The 22,827-nt window shown below is 46.1% G+C and overlaps 1 protein-coding gene and 1 long non-coding RNA gene across 14 annotated transcripts in view; one reads left to right on the plus strand and one right to left on the minus strand.

Moving 5' to 3' along the window:
- The first annotated feature begins 6,404 nt into the window (after window positions 1-6,404).
- The window catches only part of rbms1b (RNA binding motif, single stranded interacting protein 1b), a 30,301-nt gene continuing 13,878 nt past the window's right edge, over window positions 6,405-22,827 (plus strand). For 2 of the 12 annotated variants that reach the window (XM_084689759.1, XM_084689762.1), the window contains exons 1-5: window positions 6,405-6,669; window positions 17,443-17,612; window positions 17,901-18,073; window positions 19,046-19,172; window positions 21,722-21,780. In XM_084689759.1, the coding sequence (XP_084545885.1) occupies window positions 6,598-6,669; window positions 17,443-17,612; window positions 17,901-18,073; window positions 19,046-19,172; window positions 21,722-21,780 (601 nt within the window). In that variant the 5' untranslated portion in view covers window positions 6,405-6,597. Of the gene's footprint in view, window positions 6,670-13,134; window positions 13,452-15,096; window positions 15,423-15,463; window positions 15,935-17,442; window positions 17,613-17,900; window positions 18,074-19,045; window positions 19,173-21,574; window positions 21,619-21,721; window positions 21,781-22,827 lie in introns of those variants that run through there. The other 10 variants (XM_084689768.1, XM_084689769.1, XM_084689760.1 and 7 more) reach the window with 9 other exon arrangements.
- LOC146235128 (uncharacterized) lies at window positions 12,082-14,868 on the minus strand. Of its 2 annotated transcripts, none has more exons than XR_014741774.1 (2): window positions 14,162-14,868; window positions 12,082-12,254 (listed from the first exon to the last, which is right to left on the minus strand). It is a non-coding gene; the product is annotated as an uncharacterized LOC146235128 (long non-coding RNA). The 2 variants fall into 2 exon arrangements; XR_014741773.1 differs by lacking the exon at window positions 14,162-14,868 and adding an exon at window positions 12,795-12,966.

Below are 22,827 nucleotides of genomic sequence, written 5' to 3' on the forward strand. Positions count from 1 at the left end.
CCGCCTTGCTGGATCCTGACCAATGAACGACTAGATACGGAGTTGGAGCTGGTGGTTGAGGGGTTTTCTTTCTACATGCACGTCTGTCCTGTGGTGCACGAGAACCATAGTTAACACCCGGAGAGTGTTCGTGTTGATTTGACTCTTTTGTTTACCCGCTCACGATTTAGTTGCGTCATAGCGATGGTTCACTTCTAAAAGTACCAAATGTACTATAAATAATTAGTAATCAGTTGTCAATGCAGATCACCAACATTTCTTTTTCAACTTGTTCACAAATTTTGGGGCGTGCAAGTATGTTTTGCATTGGTGGTTCATTAATTCAAAGGATATTGGCAGGTTGTGTGAAGCTATGGGTGTGCAGAACAGGATAATGTGTCTTTGTATCTATTGTTTAGGTTTAAAACTCCAGATATTTTATACAATAGTCATGTGTTTGTTCACACGAGTGCATGGAAATAAATGTATCAATGAATTAGGTCCGTGTTGCCATAGTGCTGTCCTTGCATGACACTTTTAGCTGCATTTCATTTGCAGGTCCCTTACAATGGCCATGACACAAGTATGTGACCCTTGATATCTATAAATCTCGCCACTTGGCTGGCTGTGCTGTGCGTTGCAGCAGTGTGTTCTTGGGGCGGGGGCACTTGGCTGGCTGTGCTTTGCAGCAGTGTATTCTTGGGGCACTTGGCTGGCTGTGCTTTGCAGCAGTGTATTCTTGGGGCACTTGGCTGGCTGTGCTTTGCAGCAGTGACCAACAGATGGCAGCTGGGAGCCTGCTAATAGTTTGTTTAGTTTCACTCAAACACTAAATATATGGACACATTCACTCAATAAAACAGAGATTGGAGGTTGATTTCTCAAATAAACCTGATTTGAGATTAGCAGGTAAAACTGGAAAGAATGCATGTGAAAATAGAAACAAGACCAAAAACAAGACAAGACCCCGATGCAATTCTAAAGCAAAAGTGATATAAATAAAAGAGAGATCACATTATTGTAGAGAGGGATCTGCAAAATGGTGCTGACGAGGTGTCAGCTGAGCTGTGTGTGTCTGGTCTGCATGTTTTACAGTAACAGCAGCCTCATGGTGAGCTGTGTGTGTCTTGTCTGCATGTTTTACAGTAACAGCAGCCTCATGGTGAGCTGTGTGTGTCTGGTCTGCATGTTTTACAGTAACAGCAGCCTCATGGTGAGCTATAAGTGAGGGTCTGGTCTGCATGTTTTACAGTAACAGCAGCCTCATGGTGAGCTGTGTGTGTCTGGTCTGCATGTTTTACAGTAACAGCAGCCTCATGGTGAGCTGTGTGTGTCTGGTCTGCATGTTTTACAGTAACAGCAGCCTCATGGCGAGCTGTGTGTGTCTGGTCTGCATGTTTTACAGTAACAGCAGCCTCATGGTGAGCTGTAAGTGAGGGTCTGGTCTGCATGTTCTACAGTAACAGCAGCCTCATGGTGAGCTGTAAGTGAGGGTCTGGTCTGCATGTTCTACAGTAACAGCAGCCTCATGGTGAGCTGTGTGTGTCTGGTCTGCATGTTTTACAGTAACAGCAGGCTCATGGTGAGCTGTAAGTGAGGGTCTGGTCTGCATGTTTTACAGTAACAGCAGCCTCTTGGACATGTGAAGATGTCTTCTGGAATACCTCACATTCTGGACTGGGAGGGGATCTGTCTCGGCTGTGTGTGTGTGTGTGTGTGTGTGTGTGTGTGTGTGTGTGAGAGTGAGTGGGTGTGTGTGTGTGTGTTGGGCGGGGGGTTCTGGAACTCTGATTGACACATACATGTCTTACCACTGAGGAAGAGCAGTGCGCAGGTGCTGGGCAAGACTGTTCAGTCATCTATGCGGTAATCACTTTCAAACAACAATATGCAAAACCTGCACTGCAACAGACAAAAAAAAGCAATTTACGAAAAACATTCAACTCCTTTTTAAAACTTGGCTGCAGACAAAGGAGGTGGTGATGGGGGGGGGGGGGGGTTGACACAAAGACCAGGCTTGGTCACGCAGCAAGGGAAGTACTGACAAACCAATTTGCAAAAGCCGTACTAGCCAAGAATTTGCCTAAGTGAATAGGATAACTGGATAATCTGAGGCCTGTCTCCTGCGCCCTCAGCCTGAATGGTGAGACTCAGAGACAGCCTGTATTAGGCTGCTGCAGGGTCTTTGTGTGGCCATGCTGAAGCAATGGGGCTCCCCAGACCTGGCTCCTCTCCTGGGGGACCCCCCTCATGCAGTCTCCCTCACCCCCCCCCCCTCCTGCAGGCTCCCTCACCCCCCCCCCCCTCCTGCAGGCTCCCTCACCCCCCCCCCCCTCCTGCAGGCTCCCTCACCCCCCCCCCTCCTGCAGGCTCCCTCACCCCCCCCCCCCTCCTGCAGGCTCCCTCACCCCCCCCTCCTGCAGGCTCCCTCACCCCCCCCTCCTGCAGGCTCCCTCACCCCCCCCCTCCTCTCCTCATGGGGCACTCCAGACCCGACCTCTTCACCCGGTCTGGATGACTTATGCCTCCAGATAGCCCCTCAAACAACCTCAGTTCAGATAAAACCCAAAGGAAGCTCCCTTACTTCAAGGGACAGTGAGGTCATCAGAAGGGTTCGTCTTACATCAGTTTTTAACAACCCCAAGATATATTGCAACACAGACCCTAATGGATTGGCTGAGAGAAAATATGTTTCAGATGTTGGCGCAGTGGTGAGCAATGAGGAGATAACAGTGTTAGAATGTGGATATGAATCATTACAAGCGTAGAGTTACATAACTCACATTCTACTGTGATCACACCATCCTCTTATGCACTTATAACATCTCAAACATCTTGAGAATCACATTTGTTGGTTCCTGAACATCACAATTTCACTTAAATCAATGAAACGCTTGGAATTTACAAATGAACCAGATGGAAATGTGTACAGTCTTGCATTGTGGGAAGGAAATGAAAAACGACACAAAATTCCCAATCGTCAGCCAGAAGCCTGCTCACCTCAACCTTGTTCTCTGAGTTTGGGCTGACCTCTCTGACAGTCATGCTGAGCGGGTCTGGAGAGAGACAGAGATACACTCACTCTGTGATAAGTACAGGGAGACAGACTGAAACAGAACACTGTGTTCCCTCTAATCTGACAGACGGCCATTGTTTGATGTGCCTCAAACTCAGACTGTGTTGCTGACTGCTGACAGCGGCGCTGCTGTGGACTGTCTGTCTGTTTGTCTGTCTGTCTGGTACCTGCCTCTCTACACCCCTACACCACACTCTCAACGTCAGGGGAGTGGTAGGAATCACACAAAGAGGATGTCAAAAAGAATTGTTCTTTAGTCCGGTCTCCAAAAATACAAAAACAACAAAGCCACACAGGGAAAATGCAACAAAAACATGAATGCTCTAGGCTAACCTCAAATCAAGGGCAAACAAATGATATGCTCCGGGATACTCCACTAACAATCCAGACAGAAGGAGTCTGACGCTAACACCACAGTCACAGGAGTTCTGCAAATCAATCTGGCAAAGAGGAGAGGAAATGGAAAGACCAACAGCAACAGGTGACAATTATTACAGTTACGGGGTGACATGATCAGCTATGGTGACACACACAGAGGGGGAGGGGGAGGGGGAGGGGCCGATTAGCCTGGAGTCAAAACACTTTGGGCTTCAAATCTGCTTGTATGACAAAATACTGCAAAGTATTTGTTCCCCTCGGAAAAAGATTCTATGACTTTGGTGGGGGGGGGGGGCACGACAACGACATTATTATGATTTTCTGTTTGTGTCTGTGTTTAATTCTGTGCCTCTCGAAGACAAATAAAGTAATCTACCCATCTATCTAACAAATCAACAGTAGGCTATAATATCATGAAACCACAACACCAAGCTCCATGCACTGACTAGAGGAGTGAAGCATGTGGGTGAAGAGATCTGAGCCATGAACACTTAAAAACGTGACCTCATGGACTCAGGAAAACCCCGTAAATCCAAGTTGGGGAAACCAGGGGTGTGTGGGGGCTGACCCTCCCAGGGGGAGGTCCTCCCTGAAGAAGGTCACTCATTCTGGGGGAGGTCATCCACTAGGTCAAATGGGATACCTCTCCACTTGATCACCTGGGAAGTAGATCATGGCACTCTGTGACAGGAACAAGATGGCTGCTGCTGGGGTGTGTTCAAGTCGACGTCAGCATTGAGAATTTTGTGACCGTTTGCCATTGATTTGGCTTGGGTTTACACATACATGTATTCATGTAGCAGATGCTTCAGAACAGCTTGGAAATGCCATTCTGTTTCATCATGTATTTTGTCTCTTTCTTTGTTTGGTTTTTGTCAGTCTAACACATTTACGCCATCTATGTTTACATAAAAAGGGACCCTCGACTTCTCGTCATGGGAACAGGGGTGATGGGTGCGGGGGGTCAGTTCTCTCGGAGGCCCAGCATTCTGGAGCCTGACTTGAGAGCGACAGTAAATCTTGGCCCATCGGAAGGTTTCCCCCCTGTCTCTCTGAAGCTAGCCAAATAAACAAACTGCTGTAGGTCTGCGGAGAGGCTGGAGTAGAGCAGTGAGCACTGAGCTCTGGCATGCTGGGGGGGGGGGAGGAATGCAGAGAGAAAACTCACAGATCAGATTTCAGGAACCAGGACCACAAGCGGCCAAGGAGAATGAAACGAAAGCCTGAGGGTAAACTCCACACGGAGCAGTGAGGACACAGAGGGTTGGGGGTGATGCAATATCCTTTATTTTTTTAATTATTCAGTGTTGTTGGAGGGCTGTGCCCGTATATCAAGAAAGCGGAGACATTTTATGATTGTTTTTCGATTGCCAAGGAGGCATTTTCATATATTTATATCCTCCGCTAAGGTTTGGAGTTGAACATTTGGGGATACAAAATGACTGTAGCAGGAAGTGAGAGCCCTCCCAGGCCCCCCTCTTTCTGTGTATTGAACCCGTGGTTTCCATCCGAGTTGAGAATAATATTGTTGTTTGAGTTGAGGCTCTGGCCTGGGGGGGTTCCTGCCGTCAGAGAGGGGGTTGGGAGAAAGTGGAACATGGAGACTTTGCAGAATTAAAGCCCAAACCCTGGTGCTACACCGAGCCCACACCGCGCATACAGCTCAGGGTTCTGGGGGTCTGACAATGTTAGCTGTTTTTGTTCTCACCACACCAGGGTCAATGAGTTCAGGGTCAGAGGACAGAGTGCCAGTTGAATGGAGACTGACATCACACAACTCCTCTGTCAAAACGGTGGTAACATTATAAATATTCAGCAGATCTCTAAGGATCACTGAATACTCTGACAAAATGGAAATAATAACAGCCAAAATTCACACATTTATCATCATTTACAAATGATCCAGTTAAATTGTTTGCAGTTGCACAATGATTTCATGAAAATTCACAGCATTCTCCAACCACAGAGGGAGAGATGCTTTTTCACCTGTGTGGATTTAGTATTTCGATGATTCAGCTTGATAAATGAGTGTGTCCCCTCAGCACATCTGGAAGTGAGTAGCAGGGAAGATAGGCTGCAAGTAATGACCGGACGGGATAGGCCTGGCACCACCAGCGACCCGTGAAGACTCTCCTGAGCTTTCAAACCTGGATGGGGGAATCAGGGCCCACGGTCAGGGCCATGGCTTCCAGACTTCTCTGGATCAAGTGAACATGGATAATTATGTGAATGTAACCATTTCCACCAGCACAACACTTCAGCCCTGAATTAGTTTGAAGTACATTGCTTACAGTTTGACAGCAAACAATGAGTCCTTCATTATTTTATGAGATTTTGTGAAGAATGTGTACTCAATAGTCAGTTCATCAACGTATAGCCTACATTAGAAACCTGCAATTGGTTGTGCGTGAAAGACGTTTTTGCTGTTGAAATGTGAAAAGTCCACCATGTTCTTGCCAGACACCCTGCTTAGCCTTCCCTTCCTTACTGGGAGTTTTCTGTTTCCGAGAGCAGGAAGTTGTCTCCCAGTACTCCGATCATTCTAAACTGGACTTTAAACAGTCGTACTCAATCAAGAACCACGTTTTAGAACTTAGTCTCCCAGATATAGTCCATAAAATTTTTAGTTCTGGAGCCTCATTTCTATATTCCAATAGAAAACGTGTACACTATATTCGTTTTCCAATGGTCAGAAATACGATTCACGTAGGCTTAAATGCCTTGTGGTATTTAATGCGTTCAACTGACTCGAAATATGACATGTTGAATGCAGTGTCGGCCTTGTCATGGGTATAGAATTGTAGAGAATTAAAAAATATACAATTTCATTGTGAAACATTTCTCTGAATGGATAACATGTGACGCATTTTTTGCCAGTATCTCACAACCAACAGCGGTCTGGATCTGATCACTATGGCTCTGTCCTAGAGAAATTCATACAAATCATATAGAGCTGGATTATTCGAAGCAGGTCCTGTACGCCCACGCAGAAACCCATAGTTCATTTGCACAGAGGCTCGCTGATTTCAGCAGTGCTTCGCAGTTGGATAGCAGGGTGAGGTTCCTACCGACAGAATACGAACATCGTGGGAAACAAAACGGAATTGACGGAAATACTGAAGCATCCTTCAGTTTCTGGCCAACAACGTAACATTTACATCTACATGGGAAAAGTGTGGGAACAACAGATGTATCCCCACTACTCCTATCACTATCCCCAATACCTGCAAACAAAGGTAGAGTAAATAATAATTGTTTTCTGCGCTGGGTTAATCAACAGTGTCACATTTATTTTCGCTTTTTCATCACTGTTTATGCTATAACATAATTGAAGCACGAAAAGCGCAAATGGAGAAAATGTCCTGCTGTGGTTTCATACGGTTCTTTAGCACCTGTCCGAACTGGTGTTTAGCCTCGATCTGTGGACGTTTAGTCTGAGATTTTTATCTTTAGGAATAGGCTATTTTAAGTTAAGGTCCTTAACGGATAAGAGTGCATTGCATAAAATAAGGATTAGATCAGATACTGTACTTTTTGTCTACTGTATCAAAATAAGCCTCATCTTGTTTCTAATTGTAAGGATATACCATATTAAATTATTAAGTCTGCAAAGTCTCGTGATGGGAGAGAAGATGGTTAGAGGACAGTCCTGAGTTGAACTACAAACCTCTCAACTGACAATCATCAAGAAGCTTCTACTGCTGTGCCTCACTTAAGCTCATGAATGTTTAATCAGTTTGGCTGCCTATTAAATGGCAAGGTCTCCGGGGACAGCCGTGTTTCTTATGTTCTACAATGCAGCTGTATGTGCTAGTGTCCGCCCAGTATTTCAAACGGGAAAAATACAACAAATTCCTCATAATACGCTTTCAGCGCTGTAAGGATGGATGTGTTGTGAATAATTGTGTACATCCTCTTGAAATCTGATTCGAGAATAGAGCTATTCACCAAAAAGGTTCATTATGTTTTATGGCGCACTAAAGATATGTTGGGTGGCCTTGATACAGGGTGGTTTGTAAGCCTTGAACAGAGCTCTGCTCATAGCCTTGTGGATAACTGTCATAGTGGTGTGCATTATCTTTGTCCTGCTGTGTCCTGAAGGCCCCCTTCTGGGACCACTATGAATTGACCCTATTATTATCCTATGAGGGGGCCTTGGCATCAGATTTTCCTCTTGGCTATAAATATTCCTTTATTTCCGACATGTATTTAAAGTTATTTTTAACTCTTATAGGCCATTTCATAGATTTTTGGGGGTTCTTGCTGTGAGAGACTTGCAGCTATGTCTTCTTAGTACTATCTCACAGCAACAACTATGGCAGTGACTTGCAGAGATGTAGAAGTCCTTCTTGGTCTAATGTATGTTTCCTGTCGCATCTCAAAGCTACATCATCTACCACAGTTCAAATCCTCACAGACCCCAAGTTTAGAAAGCATACCCCTCAACCAATTAAACCTCTAGACTTTAGTCACATTTTGTTGGTGGGCTTTCCTTGTCAACATAAGCTTTTAATCAATGGCACAGTGAGTGTATTAACTGCCATTGGGTGTTCCATGCAGAGACTGCGGACAATGACATTATGCAGAGGCTGAAAAGCCCTACACAATGTTTACAATAAAGTTTGGAGAGTTGCTTGGCAGCGGAATGTACACAATGGAACAGCTCTGTGGCGCTGCTCTTTCTGTCCCCACCGACCTGAAAGGCCTCCTATTATGCTCGTATGATTCTCATTCTTGGGACTTTTGACGCGAGTAAAACAAGGTCCTAGCGCCACAAAAACACCCTCAGCTCTGTTGACGGGCTCTGCCAAGTGGCTCTTTCAGAAAAAAAAGAGAGAGAGAAAACGTCAAAGCGCCCTTCACGAGTGAAAAGGTGTGCCCGGCCTCATGTGGGCGTAATGTAATCATGTCTGATGCTCGTGTAAACAATTTAGATGAAGCCACGGTGAAATCAAGCAGCGATAGCGAACATCAGATCAATCACAGTGAGACTGCAACACTACAGTCTAACATTCCTTTTCTATAATTTTGCAAAGTCAATTATCAGGAAGAGAGTTGTTGTAAATGTAATGTGAATGTTGTCAGGGTTGAATGAAATTGAATTTTCATTTCTCATCAAGACTCACTATTTTGTCATGAACACATATTTTATTTATGAGAAACACAGATTACCATCTCACATCAGAATATTGAAATGATGATCAATTTCCTTTTTCTTGAATTATTTATGAAACACCTCACTGGATATGAGAATATGAGAGGAGGTTGGGAAAAAACGTTTCTATCAAAAAATTGTCTCCTGCTGAATGAATATGGCTATATTTGTTTGTAATCAAAATTAATATCAGCGAAGCTATGCGGGATATTAAATGTTCACAATTTCCCTACAAAAATGAAAAGTATTATTATCTTTTCCTCCATGAAAACAATTATGTGCCTTTGTTTTAATCATTGCTTAATACTAAACACTGACTCAAACCTAGTACAGTGCATTATTCAATATGGAACCAGGAAAAGTCTACATGCAACTAAACATGCAGACTCTGTCTTTACGGACATTAACTGAAGGCAGAACCTTTTCTCTGACCAACGGACTGCTGACAGCCAAACTGCAGTGTGTGATATCCTCGCCCCACGCACTGTCAAAGTCAAACATAGATCCTGTCACATGATGAGATCTCCACCAGCGGGAGTCACATGATCTGTGAGTGCTCTGGACAGATGGACAGAGTGCTGTCTGTCATGTGGACGCCTGCTGCAGTATCACCCTATCACAGCCTCTTTCTGCCTCTGTGGGAAATACAATATTCTCAGCAAAGTTCAGCTCACACTTCAGATAAATGGAGGAGATGTGATCGACAGGTATTGTCAAAAACACGTCTTCACAGTAGTATGTAGCTTGATGAAACTGGAGAGGCTAGGTCGATACAGTTTTCTATCTGAAACTCATTTCGATAGAGGTGACCTTCAAAGGGGATTTCATGAAATGAGAAATGGTTTGGGTCAGACTAGAAAAACCCTTTAATGGTGGTAGCGTCCTCTATGATACTGGATGACAAAGGCTCGATACCTTATTGAATTATATCTCGTCATTCAATACACCCACATGTCTTGCAAAGCTGTTCCCTTTGAGACGGCTGGTTATTGGATTTGTGTAGTGAGATTCTCCAAAATGGCCTATTGTGTTATTTCTTTACAAGTCCCATGAAAACATAGAAAATACAATTTAAGGCAAATAGAGAACAACAAAAATCATTCCTGAAAAGCAGTGAGCTCAGCTTTTCAACCCCTGCCCCCACCCCTGCCCCCGCCCCTGCCCCCACCCCTGCCCCCACCCCTGCCCCCGCCCCCTCTGGTTTTTCGAGGTGGGGTTGCGGATTTGTGGCCTGTCTTCCTGTATGAAACACATCAATACAGACAGACACACATCTCAGTTGTGGTACGCTTGCTTCCACCACCTAAAAGCGTTTTGTAGAGCCGCTCTGTATAGCCGTGGATAAATGAGTCAATCTCTGGTTCAATGTGGCCTCGACCCCTGACCTGAAAACCTCCCTCCCAGGCAGGAAGATAAATAAAGAGCTGTTACTGGAGCTTCCTGTTGCTGTTGAGGCTAAGGAAGGACTGCAGGGCTGCTGGATGTGTCCCTGTGTGAGCTAGCGAGACAGGAAGTTGATGGAGAAAAAGTGTTTGCCTCATAGGAAGTGTTGTTAAACCACAGCTGCAGCTGTGGCCACTGTTTAATACTGTGAATGTAATACCAGGCTGCACAAACTGGTTTAATACTGTGAATGTAATACCAGGCTGCACAAACTGTAGATACTATATATTCAGTGACTTGAGTGTCTGTATGTGTGTGTGTGTGTGTGCATGTGTGTGCGTGTGTATGTGTGTGTCTGTCTGTCTGTGTATGTGTCTGTATGTGTGTGTGTGTGTGTTCCTGTTGGTCCTGAGGCCATATTAAGATTGAAAGGGATCCACTGCAGGGGAGGGCTTCCTGGTTGTGTGTCTGTGTTGATGATTCAGCACAGACACGTGGATCACGTCAGTTCGGCCTGCTTGGGACCTGATTTGTGGCTGCACCAGCAGATTTAGGACTTGTCATGCAAGGCCTTCCTGGGAAGTCAAATCATTGCAAAAAATATGCCAACATTTATATTTCACCTTCATAGAGAAGAACACGTCGTTTGTAATGATTGCGCAATTGACACAAACGCTCATACCAAACTAGTCAAAAAATGAATACAAAATGTGGTAGTTCTGTGATAGATAATGTGATAGATCATGTCAGAAATGTGATACAATGCATAACATTCAGGGGATGTAAACTCCAAGCAATAATGTATAACTTGTAGGTGACCATATAAATGGAGATAGTATAGATACCACTTGGGTGCCAGGGAGGTGACCACTGTCACCAGCCTCTCCCTGCTCTGGTTGCCTTGGTGACCTCTGTAGAGTGCTGAATGAGATCAGTGTCTTCCATGTTCTGACTCTGACCTATCGACACGTTGGCCTAAAGGACATCATTACACTCCCCACCGATGACATTTGGTGCCTTTCAGGAACACTATATTGAATTAAAACCTGTCCATTGAGAATCAGTGTACCTGTTTTCCTCCCATTGTTACATAGTCCTGAGCAGGCTGGAGCTTACAAACAGAAATCCAGGTTAAAACATTTCAATCCTCCTGCGCCATTTCAAGGACAAAATGAAAGAATTCTTCTCTGATTGGCCTTGCTTTGTTTTTGAGGCTGATCTGGGGGTTACACCAATGTTGACTTTGCCCTGTTTGCAGTGGTCAAAAGAACAGATGTTGCATAATCTTATTAGCAGCTGGTTCAAAGCCCCGAACACAAAAGGGCAAACAAAGAGCATGCAGAGGGAGAGCAGGGGAGCTGAGGGCCTGGTGAGTAGGTACACATGGGTTCCTGTGACCTCCCCCCCCCTGCTGCCCAGGCAGAGTGGACCAGTCCCAGGACTGTGGCAGACAGGGCTTTATCTAACTCCATGTATGGAGTGACAGGGATAGGGGCTGAGGCTAAGCCACAAAGGCCCGAGCAGATCTGGGACCAGGCTGGTTGCTACAGCTGCTTGTCCTGGCTGTAAGTGATAGAGTCATGAAGGCGGTTATCCCATGCAGGAGGAAAGCAACTGCCTCTGGCTTAAGTCACGAGCAGAGAGGATGTTGTGTGGAGGTAGGCAGCATGCCAGGTGAGATAGGATAACCAGGCAGGACTAAGAGAGAGGTCAGGGGAGGTGAGCTGTTGAAGGTCAGCATTAATTCACATCTCTGCAGCGACACTGTTAGGTTTTCCAATCACAGACTTGACACTGGCGGCTGAATTGGTTTTGATTTATAGCTTGGCCTAGAAATGGTCCCCGCTTCGCTGGTACTTTCTGCTTTAATAAAGAGCTTGTCCTCTCCAGCCCCCCCCCCTCTCCAGCCCCCCCCCCCCCCCCTCCAGCACCCCCTCCCCTCCAGCCCCCCCCCCCCTCTCCAGCCCCCCCCCCTCTCCAACCCCCCCCCCCTCTCCAGCCCCCCCCCCCCCTCTCCAGCTCCCATCACACCCGTTACTGCCTGGTAGTGGCTCCTCATTGTAACACTCCATTCATTAATTCATGCATATAATCACTGCAAGACAAAGGGTTTTTCTAAACTCACATGGGTATCAATTTAATTCCTTCATTAGTATTTTCACCACAATTGGCCTGATAAGGCCAGTATCTGACAGTGGGTGCTGGCTGGCTTCAACAGCGTTCTGTGCTGGATCCTTTTCACACGGGCTGTGTGGACTTCCACCTCCTCCGTGGCCTCCTGTCCTGTTTAAAGACACCTCTCATATCAATCATATGTCACATAGCTGCTGTAACACATTCAAACTATAGGTTGTGTGGCCAAACATTGAAGAACATTGAGGGACATTGAAGGTGTGTATGATGAAGACTGTGTCTTCTCATCCCATAATGAGATGTCTGGCTTATTAAACTGGAGGTACTTAAAGCTGTATTTTGTTTGTGTTTTGATATCTCAAGAGCAATTTAAGGTATTGTATGATTCCAGAACAAAACGCTTCTGGCTCCTGATTAAGTGATGTATTTACTAATTGCACAATAATGTATTTCGATAAACGGCGTCTGTTAAATGAATACAATTTCAACTATAAATGTTTGAACAATGTCGTTATGTGTTAAATGTGTCAAGTGTTCCACAATGATCGTTACACATGAAGTATTTTTGTGTGCTAGAAACATACACAAATTACTGGTTCTTATTGTGATTATTACTTATTTTTTATTACTTTGTATAATGTGGTATTACTTGAAACTATGACAATTACAATTTAGTAAAAGACGAATTACCATAGCTGAAAACCAAACCAGTAAAAAATTGCGTACTGGTCCTTTAATGGGCGCCCGCACTGTGGAATCTTTGGTATGCACTCCAGAATAGTCGAAGGGCAGCAAAAGGGGAAACATTGTGACAATTTACGGTTAATGATCTACTTGATCAGACTATTATGAGACATTATTTCAGATGTTACCTTTTAAATGTATTAGCAATTGTTGTAACGTTGGTATTTGGATAAATACTGAAGCATGTTATAATATATGCCAAATTGAGACCCAATTGTCCCTCGACCGGATCTCAGAATGGTATCTTCCATCGTAGCAGGGTCGGATCCAGATCTGTTCTGCGGAGGACGGGATCCAAATCAATGAATCTAGTCAAACAAACGGGGTTGGGCAATCGAAGTTGGGACTAATTCATACACTACGATTTGTGTGTGTGGCATGGGTTATGTATGATACATTATTTATTTGCCGATAATATTGTGTGGTTGATTATATAAATTAGACTTATATGGTGAAATCAACAACTTTACTCAAACAGCCATTGGACAGGCTATTTATTTAGAATTACCATATAATTATAATTTTTTACATTTGGGTCTTTGAAAACCGAGAATGATTTTTGCTAATTCTGGCAACCCATTGAGGACTCCTTATCGTAAGCAGGTAAACGATACATTTTTTACAGTCCATTTGTAGCTTAATGGAGTAGTCATGATGTACCTGGCCTTTAGCAAGTCGCAAAAAAGATCGGTTTGAGATAGGCAGCTATCTGCCATGGTAACCTTAACCCTGGTTGAACAGAAATTCAGCTTTAAACCAATAATTTAATTTGCCAAATATTGCGAAGCCTACTATTCTGCGATGAAACCCCTTCATGTCAGTGGTGTAGGCTAGGTCAACTTGCTCTAGGTTTTGTACAGTAGCCTACATCACAGTGGTCGTTGACGCTTCCTGTAGTTGTTGTCACGGTAATAAGGGTTTGTTATGAACTTTTGTCGGTGGCTTAATGCTTTAGAAACGCCTTTAAATAAATGTTCTAACGAATGTTATGGTTTAAAATATTTTGTAGATTGAACACTTGATAGTGTAGAATTAGTAGAACTGAACACTGATATTTCTGCGGTGTGCGTGTAAACCACTGTAGTGGATCCATAATTTAAAAAGAGACGATAGCCTAAATGTAAAGGCTTCCTAAAATGTACTGACATTTGTAGCCTACTGTGTTGTATTGAGGCAATGTAGGCAAAATCATGTTTTCTCGTGTGCTCTCGGCTGGTTCTTATAGTGTGAAATATATGTGCAATGTGCATAACGAAATGTAATTCATTCATGCATACACTCTGCCCCAGTTAGATATGGATTTTCATTTTTACCAGATGAATGTGTTGAGGACGCAAGGAACATCGCAACACGTTCACGCTGTGCTGTCACCGTCGCAGGCCGGTTTGAGCTGGCAGGCCAGAACAGAGGTCCGAGGGCGAGGTCTCGTGCTGGAAGCCCCGGTGTATTTCAAGCGCGGATATGACAGGCTGTGCTGGTCTGGAGTCGACTGATAAGATACGGGACTCCCTCTCTGCTAGGGTAGAGCAGGCAGGCCTATACATGAAGACTTCAGTCTCTCAGAAAGGAAGTTGAAGTCAGGTTTTTAGCCTTGACAGAGGGTTCCGTTAGCTTTCTCCTCAATAAAGGTCTTAGTCCATGTGTTGTCTGTGGCATTACAGTCACGTCTGTGTTGCACTCTTCAATCGGATGGTTTGTTCCTTTGAGAGTGTGTGCACGTGCATCTTAAGCTTTTCTGCTTCACAGGTAAGCATTCTCTACCAACTGTCTGTGTGGTCTAATCTAAAAATGGAAACATCTTTCAAGGAGTTTCACAGTTTACTGTAAACAAGGGGGTTGACTGGTGAGTCGACTGTGGAGTCGACTGGTGAGTCGACTGGTGAGTCGACTGGTGAGTCGACTGGTGAGTCGACTGGTGAGTCGACTGGTGAGTCGACTGGTGAGTCGACTGGTGAGTCGACTGGTGAGTCGACTGGTGAGTCGACTGTTTCCGGTAAGCAAAACTCCCACAAGCTGTCAGGTTCAATGGGATGGCCTCTTAAATAATAACTGGAATAACCTTTACACAGCAATGTATATTACCATTGTCAAGTGGCCTTTCAGTATCTCTATTGCCTCCCACTCCCTGCCACCTCAAGAGTCTGTGTTTGTGGACTGTTGGTATGATTTTCTCATACAGGTTACACTGTTGGTGTGGCCACATGCCAGCTATGACCTTTCGGATCCTTTTTTTTTTTTTTTAGCTTTTTCTGGCACTAGATGGTTGGTGTGTTGATGTGACACTTTCCCAATGAAGACTTGACCTTTGCGTTCAGACCTTTCGTAAAGCTTGTCAATTGTGATGCCACAATGACATTGTGATACACAATTCTTGATAGTGTGTCCATCATTCACTTGTAAGCAGTCTATGTGTGTTTGATGTGTTTAAATGCAACAGACCTCCAGACTGGAATCTCCTTATGTGCATTAAAAGGCAGTGAAAAGAAGACTTTCGTGTGAAACGGAAATTCCTGGCCCTTACAGATTCCTCCTAGAGATGTATGCCCTTGGACCAAAACCCCCAGAGAGCTCAGGGTAAACATGAAATACTGGCGTGTTGAGTTTCCATCCTGACAGAGCTGCCTTTGCATCTTGACAAGGTCTCCAGCACCCCAATGTTGCCGCCACGATTATGTATTCACCTACAATGTTTAAGATTTATTTTACATCGTCAGAAATCTCTATGTGGTGTAGCGATGGATAATCCTCTTCGATGAAATGCTCGACTTTCCTTTTGTTGGGGGCTCCTGTTCCTCTAGAAGGATATGAGGACAAATACTGAACAGCTGCAGCACCCTGTGCAAAAAGCTGCCAATTCGATTTTTGATCCGAAGGAGGGAAGGAGAGGGTAATTCATATCACACAGAATATCCTTTCCAGAGAGAGAGCGGCTTCAACGCTGCCGGCTGAAGCAAAGCAGCGGATCAAGTTGGTTTCCGTGGTGAAGGCATGCGAAGCGACGTAGACGACCTCCTGTCTTGGGCCCCAGTCCAGGTCGCTTCAGTCACCAGCCCATGCCTGAGATTCCATCAGCTTCCTCCTCTCTTGTGGGTTCCATGGCGGGGGGGGGGGGGGGGGGGTTGGGGAGTGAGGGAGGTAGGGGGAGAGGGAGGGGGGGGATAATCAGACTCAGATTTGCAGAGCTGTTGTTGAGAACAGGGAAGACTCCCTTGATGAGAACATCTGGGCCCATACAAACAGGAAGCCTGCTGCCTCTCAAACACCGCACAGGCCGTCTTTTTGGAGATGTTTGGGACAAGCTATTCCCGGCAGTGCCCATGTGATCTGGATATACTTAGAAATTGATGAACCGTGACTCACGTTTTGTGGACAGGGGGGAGGGGGGGGGGCGATGTATGGTCCTCAGTGAATACCCATTGAGCAATCGTTCAGCTACAGTCGCACCAATGGAATGTCTTTGTCCTGACCACCTCTCAATCTTAAAACAACAAACCACAAATTCTTCATGTCAAGCTAGGGTTTGTGGGAAGCCTCTAAATTGTGAGAAGCTGCCTCCAAAGAAACATACATTTTGAATGACCACCACAATACCCTCTTGTGTCATCTTGGGAAGATTGTGTTTGTCGCCTGTCCAGCCCTGAAACCGGAGGGATGGGCCTGGGTTACTGTGAGCCTGACCAGCCCTTTAACCGGAGGGATGGGCCTGGGTTACTGTGAGCCTGACCAGCCCTGTAACCGGAGGGATGGGCCTGGGTTACTGTGAGCCTGACCAGCCCTGTAACCGGAGGGATGGGCCTGGGTTACTGTGAGCCTGACCAGCCCTGTAACCGGAGGGATGGGCCTGGGTTACTGTGAGCCTGACCAGCCCTGTAACCGGAGGGATGGGCCTGGGTTACTGTGAGCCTGACCAGCCCTGTAACCGGAGGGATGGGCCTGGGTTGGGGGGTGAAGGAGGGGGTCGCTGTGGAGCGCGTCACAGTGAGCCTGACCAGACCAGCAGATCTGGTTGTTGATGTTGACATGTACGTCAGGGAGTCACTTACCCAGGGGCTGCTGGGAAGGTTTCACGGGCTCAGTGTCACACTGGTGTCACAGCTTCAGGCTGTCCCAGGGGTCCAGATTGTGCTGACTGCCGACCTCTGGACTAGATTAGGCTACAGACATGTATCACTGTGCTGTGAGACATTAATCCTGAGACTGGGCAGACACAGCCCTTGACACAGACACATGATGGAGGATCTGAACAGTTCAATCTTTGCATTCATGGCTGTTTGAGATTTAGCTCGGCCACACAGCATAGTGCTTGTGGTGAGCACAGATGGTTTTGGGCCACACTAAAAAAGCCTTCTTTGAGAACATTCTAGGACAGAATCACAGTTCACTAAACACATGTTTAGCACAAACAAAAAATCGTTCTGTTCTTGTCTTAAACAGAACACAAACCACTTTCATCATCCAGATGTCTCAACATATTCCTGTTTCTATGTAGGCCAGAGTGTGGTTCTCTCTCTGTCTTGCGTCAGCGAACAGTGTTTACATTTCACACCAAGCCGAGGTTTTGTCTCCGACTGACGCCATTTTGTTTCTGTTCCAGCCAGCTGTGGGCCCCTCCTCACACCCCATGGCTCCGCCCAGCCCCAGCCCCAACAACAGCAGCAGCAGTAGCAGCACGGCTGGCTGGGAGCAGCTTAGCAAAACTAACCTGTACATCCGCGGCCTGCCTCCACCAACCACAGACCATGACCTGGTCAAGCTCTGCCAACCGTGAGTACTTCAGCACTTCCTCATATCGTTAACCGGTATTGATTGCTCTATTGATCTTGTGGCTCAGAAAATTGAAAGAGGGCGGAGAATCAGCACACCAATTAGTAGTTTGAGGTCCCATGGTGATAAACAATTCATGTCACTTTCGAAAACCCTGGCAAAATGTTAGCTTTGTTGGCATTCCCAAGTGGGATTCAGTTTGGTTTTCATTAACTGTTAATGGCAATTGTAAATGGTTGTACAAACTATAAGAATAATGTTTTTCCTCCGAATCACAATTGAAACTAGCTGCATTCAATCATGGGAGGTGACAAGGTACCATGCAAGCAGGAGGGGACAAGGAGGACAGCCAGAGAGGGGGGGGGGGGGTGACAGGGCCATCACATCTGAATCTAAAATGAAATACAACCTTGAGGAACCCAGAGCAGCCTGCAAAGATCCTGTAGCAGCTGGCAGTACAGGTGAGCTACAGCCATGTACAGAGTTCAGACAGCGTCTACTTAAAGCTAAAGCTCTAGAAAGACCGGGGAAATCTCCAGGCGTTCTCATAAAACTCTATTGTCTTATTGAATACCTTTACGTCTGCCGACCAGAAAGACCACCAGGGTGACTTTGACATCTCATTTTCCTTTCCCAGACCCCCCGCCAACATCCCCCCTCTCATTCCAAGCTCCCCCCACCTCCCCTCACCTCCCCCCACCACTCCTTCCTCAATGTGATGTTGACATTGCGGCACAGTCGAGCCCTCTCCAAATCCACCAGCACATCCTCTCAGTGTTTAGAGATGCTCTGCTTGGCCGAGTCCCACTGTGCAGGTCAGGTCCATGGACCCCAGTTTCTACACTGTGCAGGTCAGGTCCATGGACCCCAGTTTCTACACTGTGCAGGTCAGGTCCATGGACCCCAGTTTCTACACTGTGCAGGTCAGGGCCATGGACCCCAGTTTCTACACTGAGACCCTGGCCATAAAAACCTAACACCATCAGCAATCAACCTTACAAATATCCCCAAATAATACATTTCCAGAAATAAGATGTTTTTTTTAATCTGTGTTTGATCTGATATAATTTAAATGACCTACTGTTGGAGATTCCTTCCTTCTAAAGCTTATACCTTCTTCTTTTTAATACACCAGATGAGGGTTAAGTGAAATGAACAAATTAAAGACATCAAGCATGTGCTGTTCCTTATGTAAGGTGAACTCCTCCTAGATGATCCTGGTTTGTCTGAGGACAGCCATTGTTGTCATTTAAGGTTTGGGATTAGCGCTTACAGTCCAGATTCAGGTCAAGGGTTCCTGCTCTTTTATCCGGTGTTGTTTTTAGCTTAATCCTTTTCAAAATGACCTTCCTTCATAATGGAATAGCGCTACTCATAGTTCAGGGTTCTGTAGCATTGTATTAAAGTCTGATCATATGCCTACTATGATGCAGGTCGGCCGGACAGGCAAGCTTGCAGGCTGAAACCGACCAGAGAACAGAGTCTCTCCTTGCTGTCCAGGAGTGCCAGGGGCCCCAGCCCCGTCAGACTGAGGAAAGGCATGAAGGTGGAGAGGAACAGGCAGGTTAGGGTTTAAGTCAAGCTTGTCTTGTGTCAGGGAGTATTGTGTACCTCCACCCCACACTGCTGGGAGAGAAAGTTCCAGTCAGACAATAGTGGAGGAGGGTCGTGTGGCCCAAACTTTGGGTTGGCGTGCTTAACTGCAGATCAAGGGTTTGCAGGTTCAAATGCCCCCAGTCCTGTACATTGCATTGGATTCAAAGTGTCTAACCCTTTTGACGAGTAACACCTCATTAGTATTACAAGACACTTTTATAAGCCTAAACAGAAGGTGCACATTTACAGAGTTAGTTTAGAGTGTTAGACAGATTGTCCCATTTGAAGTGCTCCTGATTCCTGTCAACGAAGCGTAAACTGAGCACTTTCTTCTTATATTGGCCCCACCTTCCCTGGTGGTGGAAAACCCTGGTCAGGAAACCTTTCTGGGGGTTTGTTTAGCCTCCATGACCATGTCAGTAGAGTGCTGGAGCAGTGAGCCTGCTGTGTCCTCTTTCTCCCCTCACTGTGGCCCAGATTATGGCAGGGCGTGGTAATCCTGCACCTTCCTTAACCTCTGCCTTCAAGCCTTCGATTTTGCATCCCTGCTCTCATGAGACCCCGCCCAGGGCGTTTGCCTGTTTGGCTGACGCGGCCGATGTGGTGATTCCTGTAATTGATTAATTTTTGAGTCAATTAGTGGGAACCCTTCATCCCCGTGGTTCTTTAGCCAGCGGAGCGCCGGGCAAGGTCACGGAGACACGAAGCAGCGAGGCGGACACACGTGGGATCCCACACACTTACGTATACGCACACACACACGCCCACGTAGATTCACACACACAAGTGTACGCACATTCCCACCAGTCCTCTCACAAAAACACCCACACACACTCGGAAGTCCTTCTTTCTAATTACAATGGATGGTGGAGACTTCTTGGGTTTTTATTAAGCTGCTACCTGTCATTAGCTGGGAGAGCTCTGCCTGACCTTTCCTCCAGTGACAGTGGGTGTAAGAACACGCCACATTCCAGATGTGTCAGAGTGTGTTATATCTACGAGCAGGGGTCGAAATGAAGACCTCGTCCTCACACAGACTCCACCTGCCCATCTCTCAGCTGAGGTCAAAGCTCATCCCTCTTCGTCCGTGCTCAGGGAGCCAGCCAGTCAACCTCATTAATCATCCGTCCACCCGGCCGCTCTGGTTCACTGTGGAGCTCTCCAGCCCTGAGTGTTTATACTGGGTGTGTTTTGGCCGCAGCAGAGAGACACGGGTCGTGTTTGTGTTTGAGCGCGGCACTCTCGCCGACATTTTGTGTTCCTCCTGCTGGGGTAGCTTAGCGCTGGAGGAACACTCCGCTGTCTGTCTTCAGAGGTCAGCGCTGAGTTCGTTTGTCAGAGCTGGCAGCAACTGTACACCGAGGTACGGCTGAAGATCACCACGTAACTGTGGCATGTCGCCCAGTCCTCCTTAAGCAGGCCTGTCAGGTCGTGGAACTGCAGAGCGCTCCTCAGTGTTTCATCAGGTTTATTACTCAAGACATCTCAGGTGGTGCGACTCATTTCAATGAGTGTTTTCAGTCGCCATCACCAGTTCTCCCTAATAATGGTGCTCCAGTGTTCAATCCCTTGGTTCTATAACCCACTTCCAGCTCAGTTCTATCTATGTTATACCTATGTACTAGCCTTGTTCTAGCTATGTCCTAGCTGTGTTCTATTCCTGTTCTAACCAAGTTCTAGCTCTGGTGCAGCGATGTTCTAGTTGTGTTCTAGCTGTGTTCTAGCTGTGTTCTAGCCTTATTCTAGCTGTGTTCTAGCCTTATTCTAGCCTTATTCTAGCTGTGTTCTAGCCTTATTCTAGCTGTGTTCTAGCTGTGTTCTAGCCTTATTCTAGCTGTGTTCTAGCTGTGTTCTAGCCTTATTCTAGCTGTGTTCTAGCCTTATTCTAGCTGTGTTCTAACTGTGTTCTAGCCTTATTCTAGCTGTGTTCTAGCTGTGTTCTAGCTGTGTTCTAGCCTTATTCTAGCTGTGTTCTAACTGTGTTCTAGCTGTGTTCTAGCCTTATTCTAGCTGTGTTCTAGCCTTATTCTAGCTGTGTTCTAACTGTGTTCTAGCCTTATTCTAGCTGTGTTCTAGCTGTGTTCTAGCCTTATTCTAGCTGTGTTCTAACTGTGTTCTAGCTGTGTTCTAGCCTTATTCTAGCTGTGTTCTAGCTGTGTTCTAGCCTTATTCTAGCTGTGTTCTAACTGTGTTCTAGCCTTATTCTAGATGTGTTCTAACTGTGTTCTAGCTGTGTTCTAGCCTTATTCTAGCTGTGTTCTAGCTGTGTTCTAGCCTTATTCTAGCTGTGTTCTAACTGTGTTATAGCCTTATTCTAGCTGTGTTCTAACTGTGTTCTAGCTGTATTCTAAAACTGTCGAGATTCTCAAATCCACATGGAAATGACTTCCTGTTTCCTCATGCTTTTGAGGTGATGTCATAACCTGTTGTGGCTCAGTCTCTGTCTTGTTGAACTGGCTGCCTGTGTGGTGTATGATGAGCTCACAAACCCCCTCTCTCTGCTCCTCTCCCAGGTATGGCAAAATTGTCTCAACAAAGGCGATTCTGGACAAGACAACCAACAAATGTAAAGGTGTGTATGCAATGCCTTTGTCAGAAACATGCTTTTATTAGCATTTCTCAACAAAAAAACAAAAAAAGGAAAAAAAAAGAAAACAGAGGGAGATCCTAGTCTAACAGATAAGCCCATTCTTTTACTCACAAATGATCCATACAAAGCTACAAGTCATGCTCAGGAATGACCTGCAGGCCTTTGGCAGTAGTAAGCCTATCTCATGCATCGCCGCAGTGAATCTCCCTCCTGTATCCCAGTGAATCACTGTTAACTGCTTCAGGTCTCTGCTGTACTGGTCTCTACCAGGACACACTATACCTATCGTGTACATTTTCTTTCTATAGACAACAATGGTCTATGTTTAGGGTTGGGTGATGAATCTGCCTGCAGGCGTGACTCATTGTGTGTGTTTGGCAGAGTCAACACAGTCAACAGGCTGTGCCTTGTTGAAGTCATCCAGTAGCTATGCGTCTGTCTCTGAAGGGCAAGGTGGATCAGGAAGCTGTTAGACAGGCAGGCTTCCACCTCGATCCTGTTATTTTAGTCCTCAGGCTGTCAGCGTCAGATGGGGGGGGGGGGGGTGGTTCCCGAGAGGAACCCGGTCCCGCCCCTTTGTAGCGTGACTTGGCTGCAACGCCTCGCAGCACACACACTCTCATACACACACACTCACTCCACACACACACACACACTCACTCACTCCACACACACACTCACTCACTCCACACACACACACACACACTCACTCCACACACACACTCACTCCACACACACACACTCACTCCACACACACACACACACACTCACTCCACACACACACTCACTCCACACACACACACTCACTCCACACACACACACACACACACTCACTCCACACACACACTCACTCCACACACACACTCACTCCATACACACACACTCACTCCACACACACACACTCACTCCACACACACACTCACTCCACACACACACACTCACTCCACACACACACACACTCACTCCACACACACACTCACTCCACACACTCACTCACTCCACACACACACTCACTCCACACACACACAC

The sequence above is a fragment of the Hypomesus nipponensis genome, chromosome 23 (assembly GCF_054491055.1).
Source record: "Hypomesus nipponensis isolate SF chromosome 23, ASM5449105v1, whole genome shotgun sequence".
Classification (NCBI taxonomy): Eukaryota; Metazoa; Chordata; class Actinopteri; order Osmeriformes; family Osmeridae; genus Hypomesus; species Hypomesus nipponensis.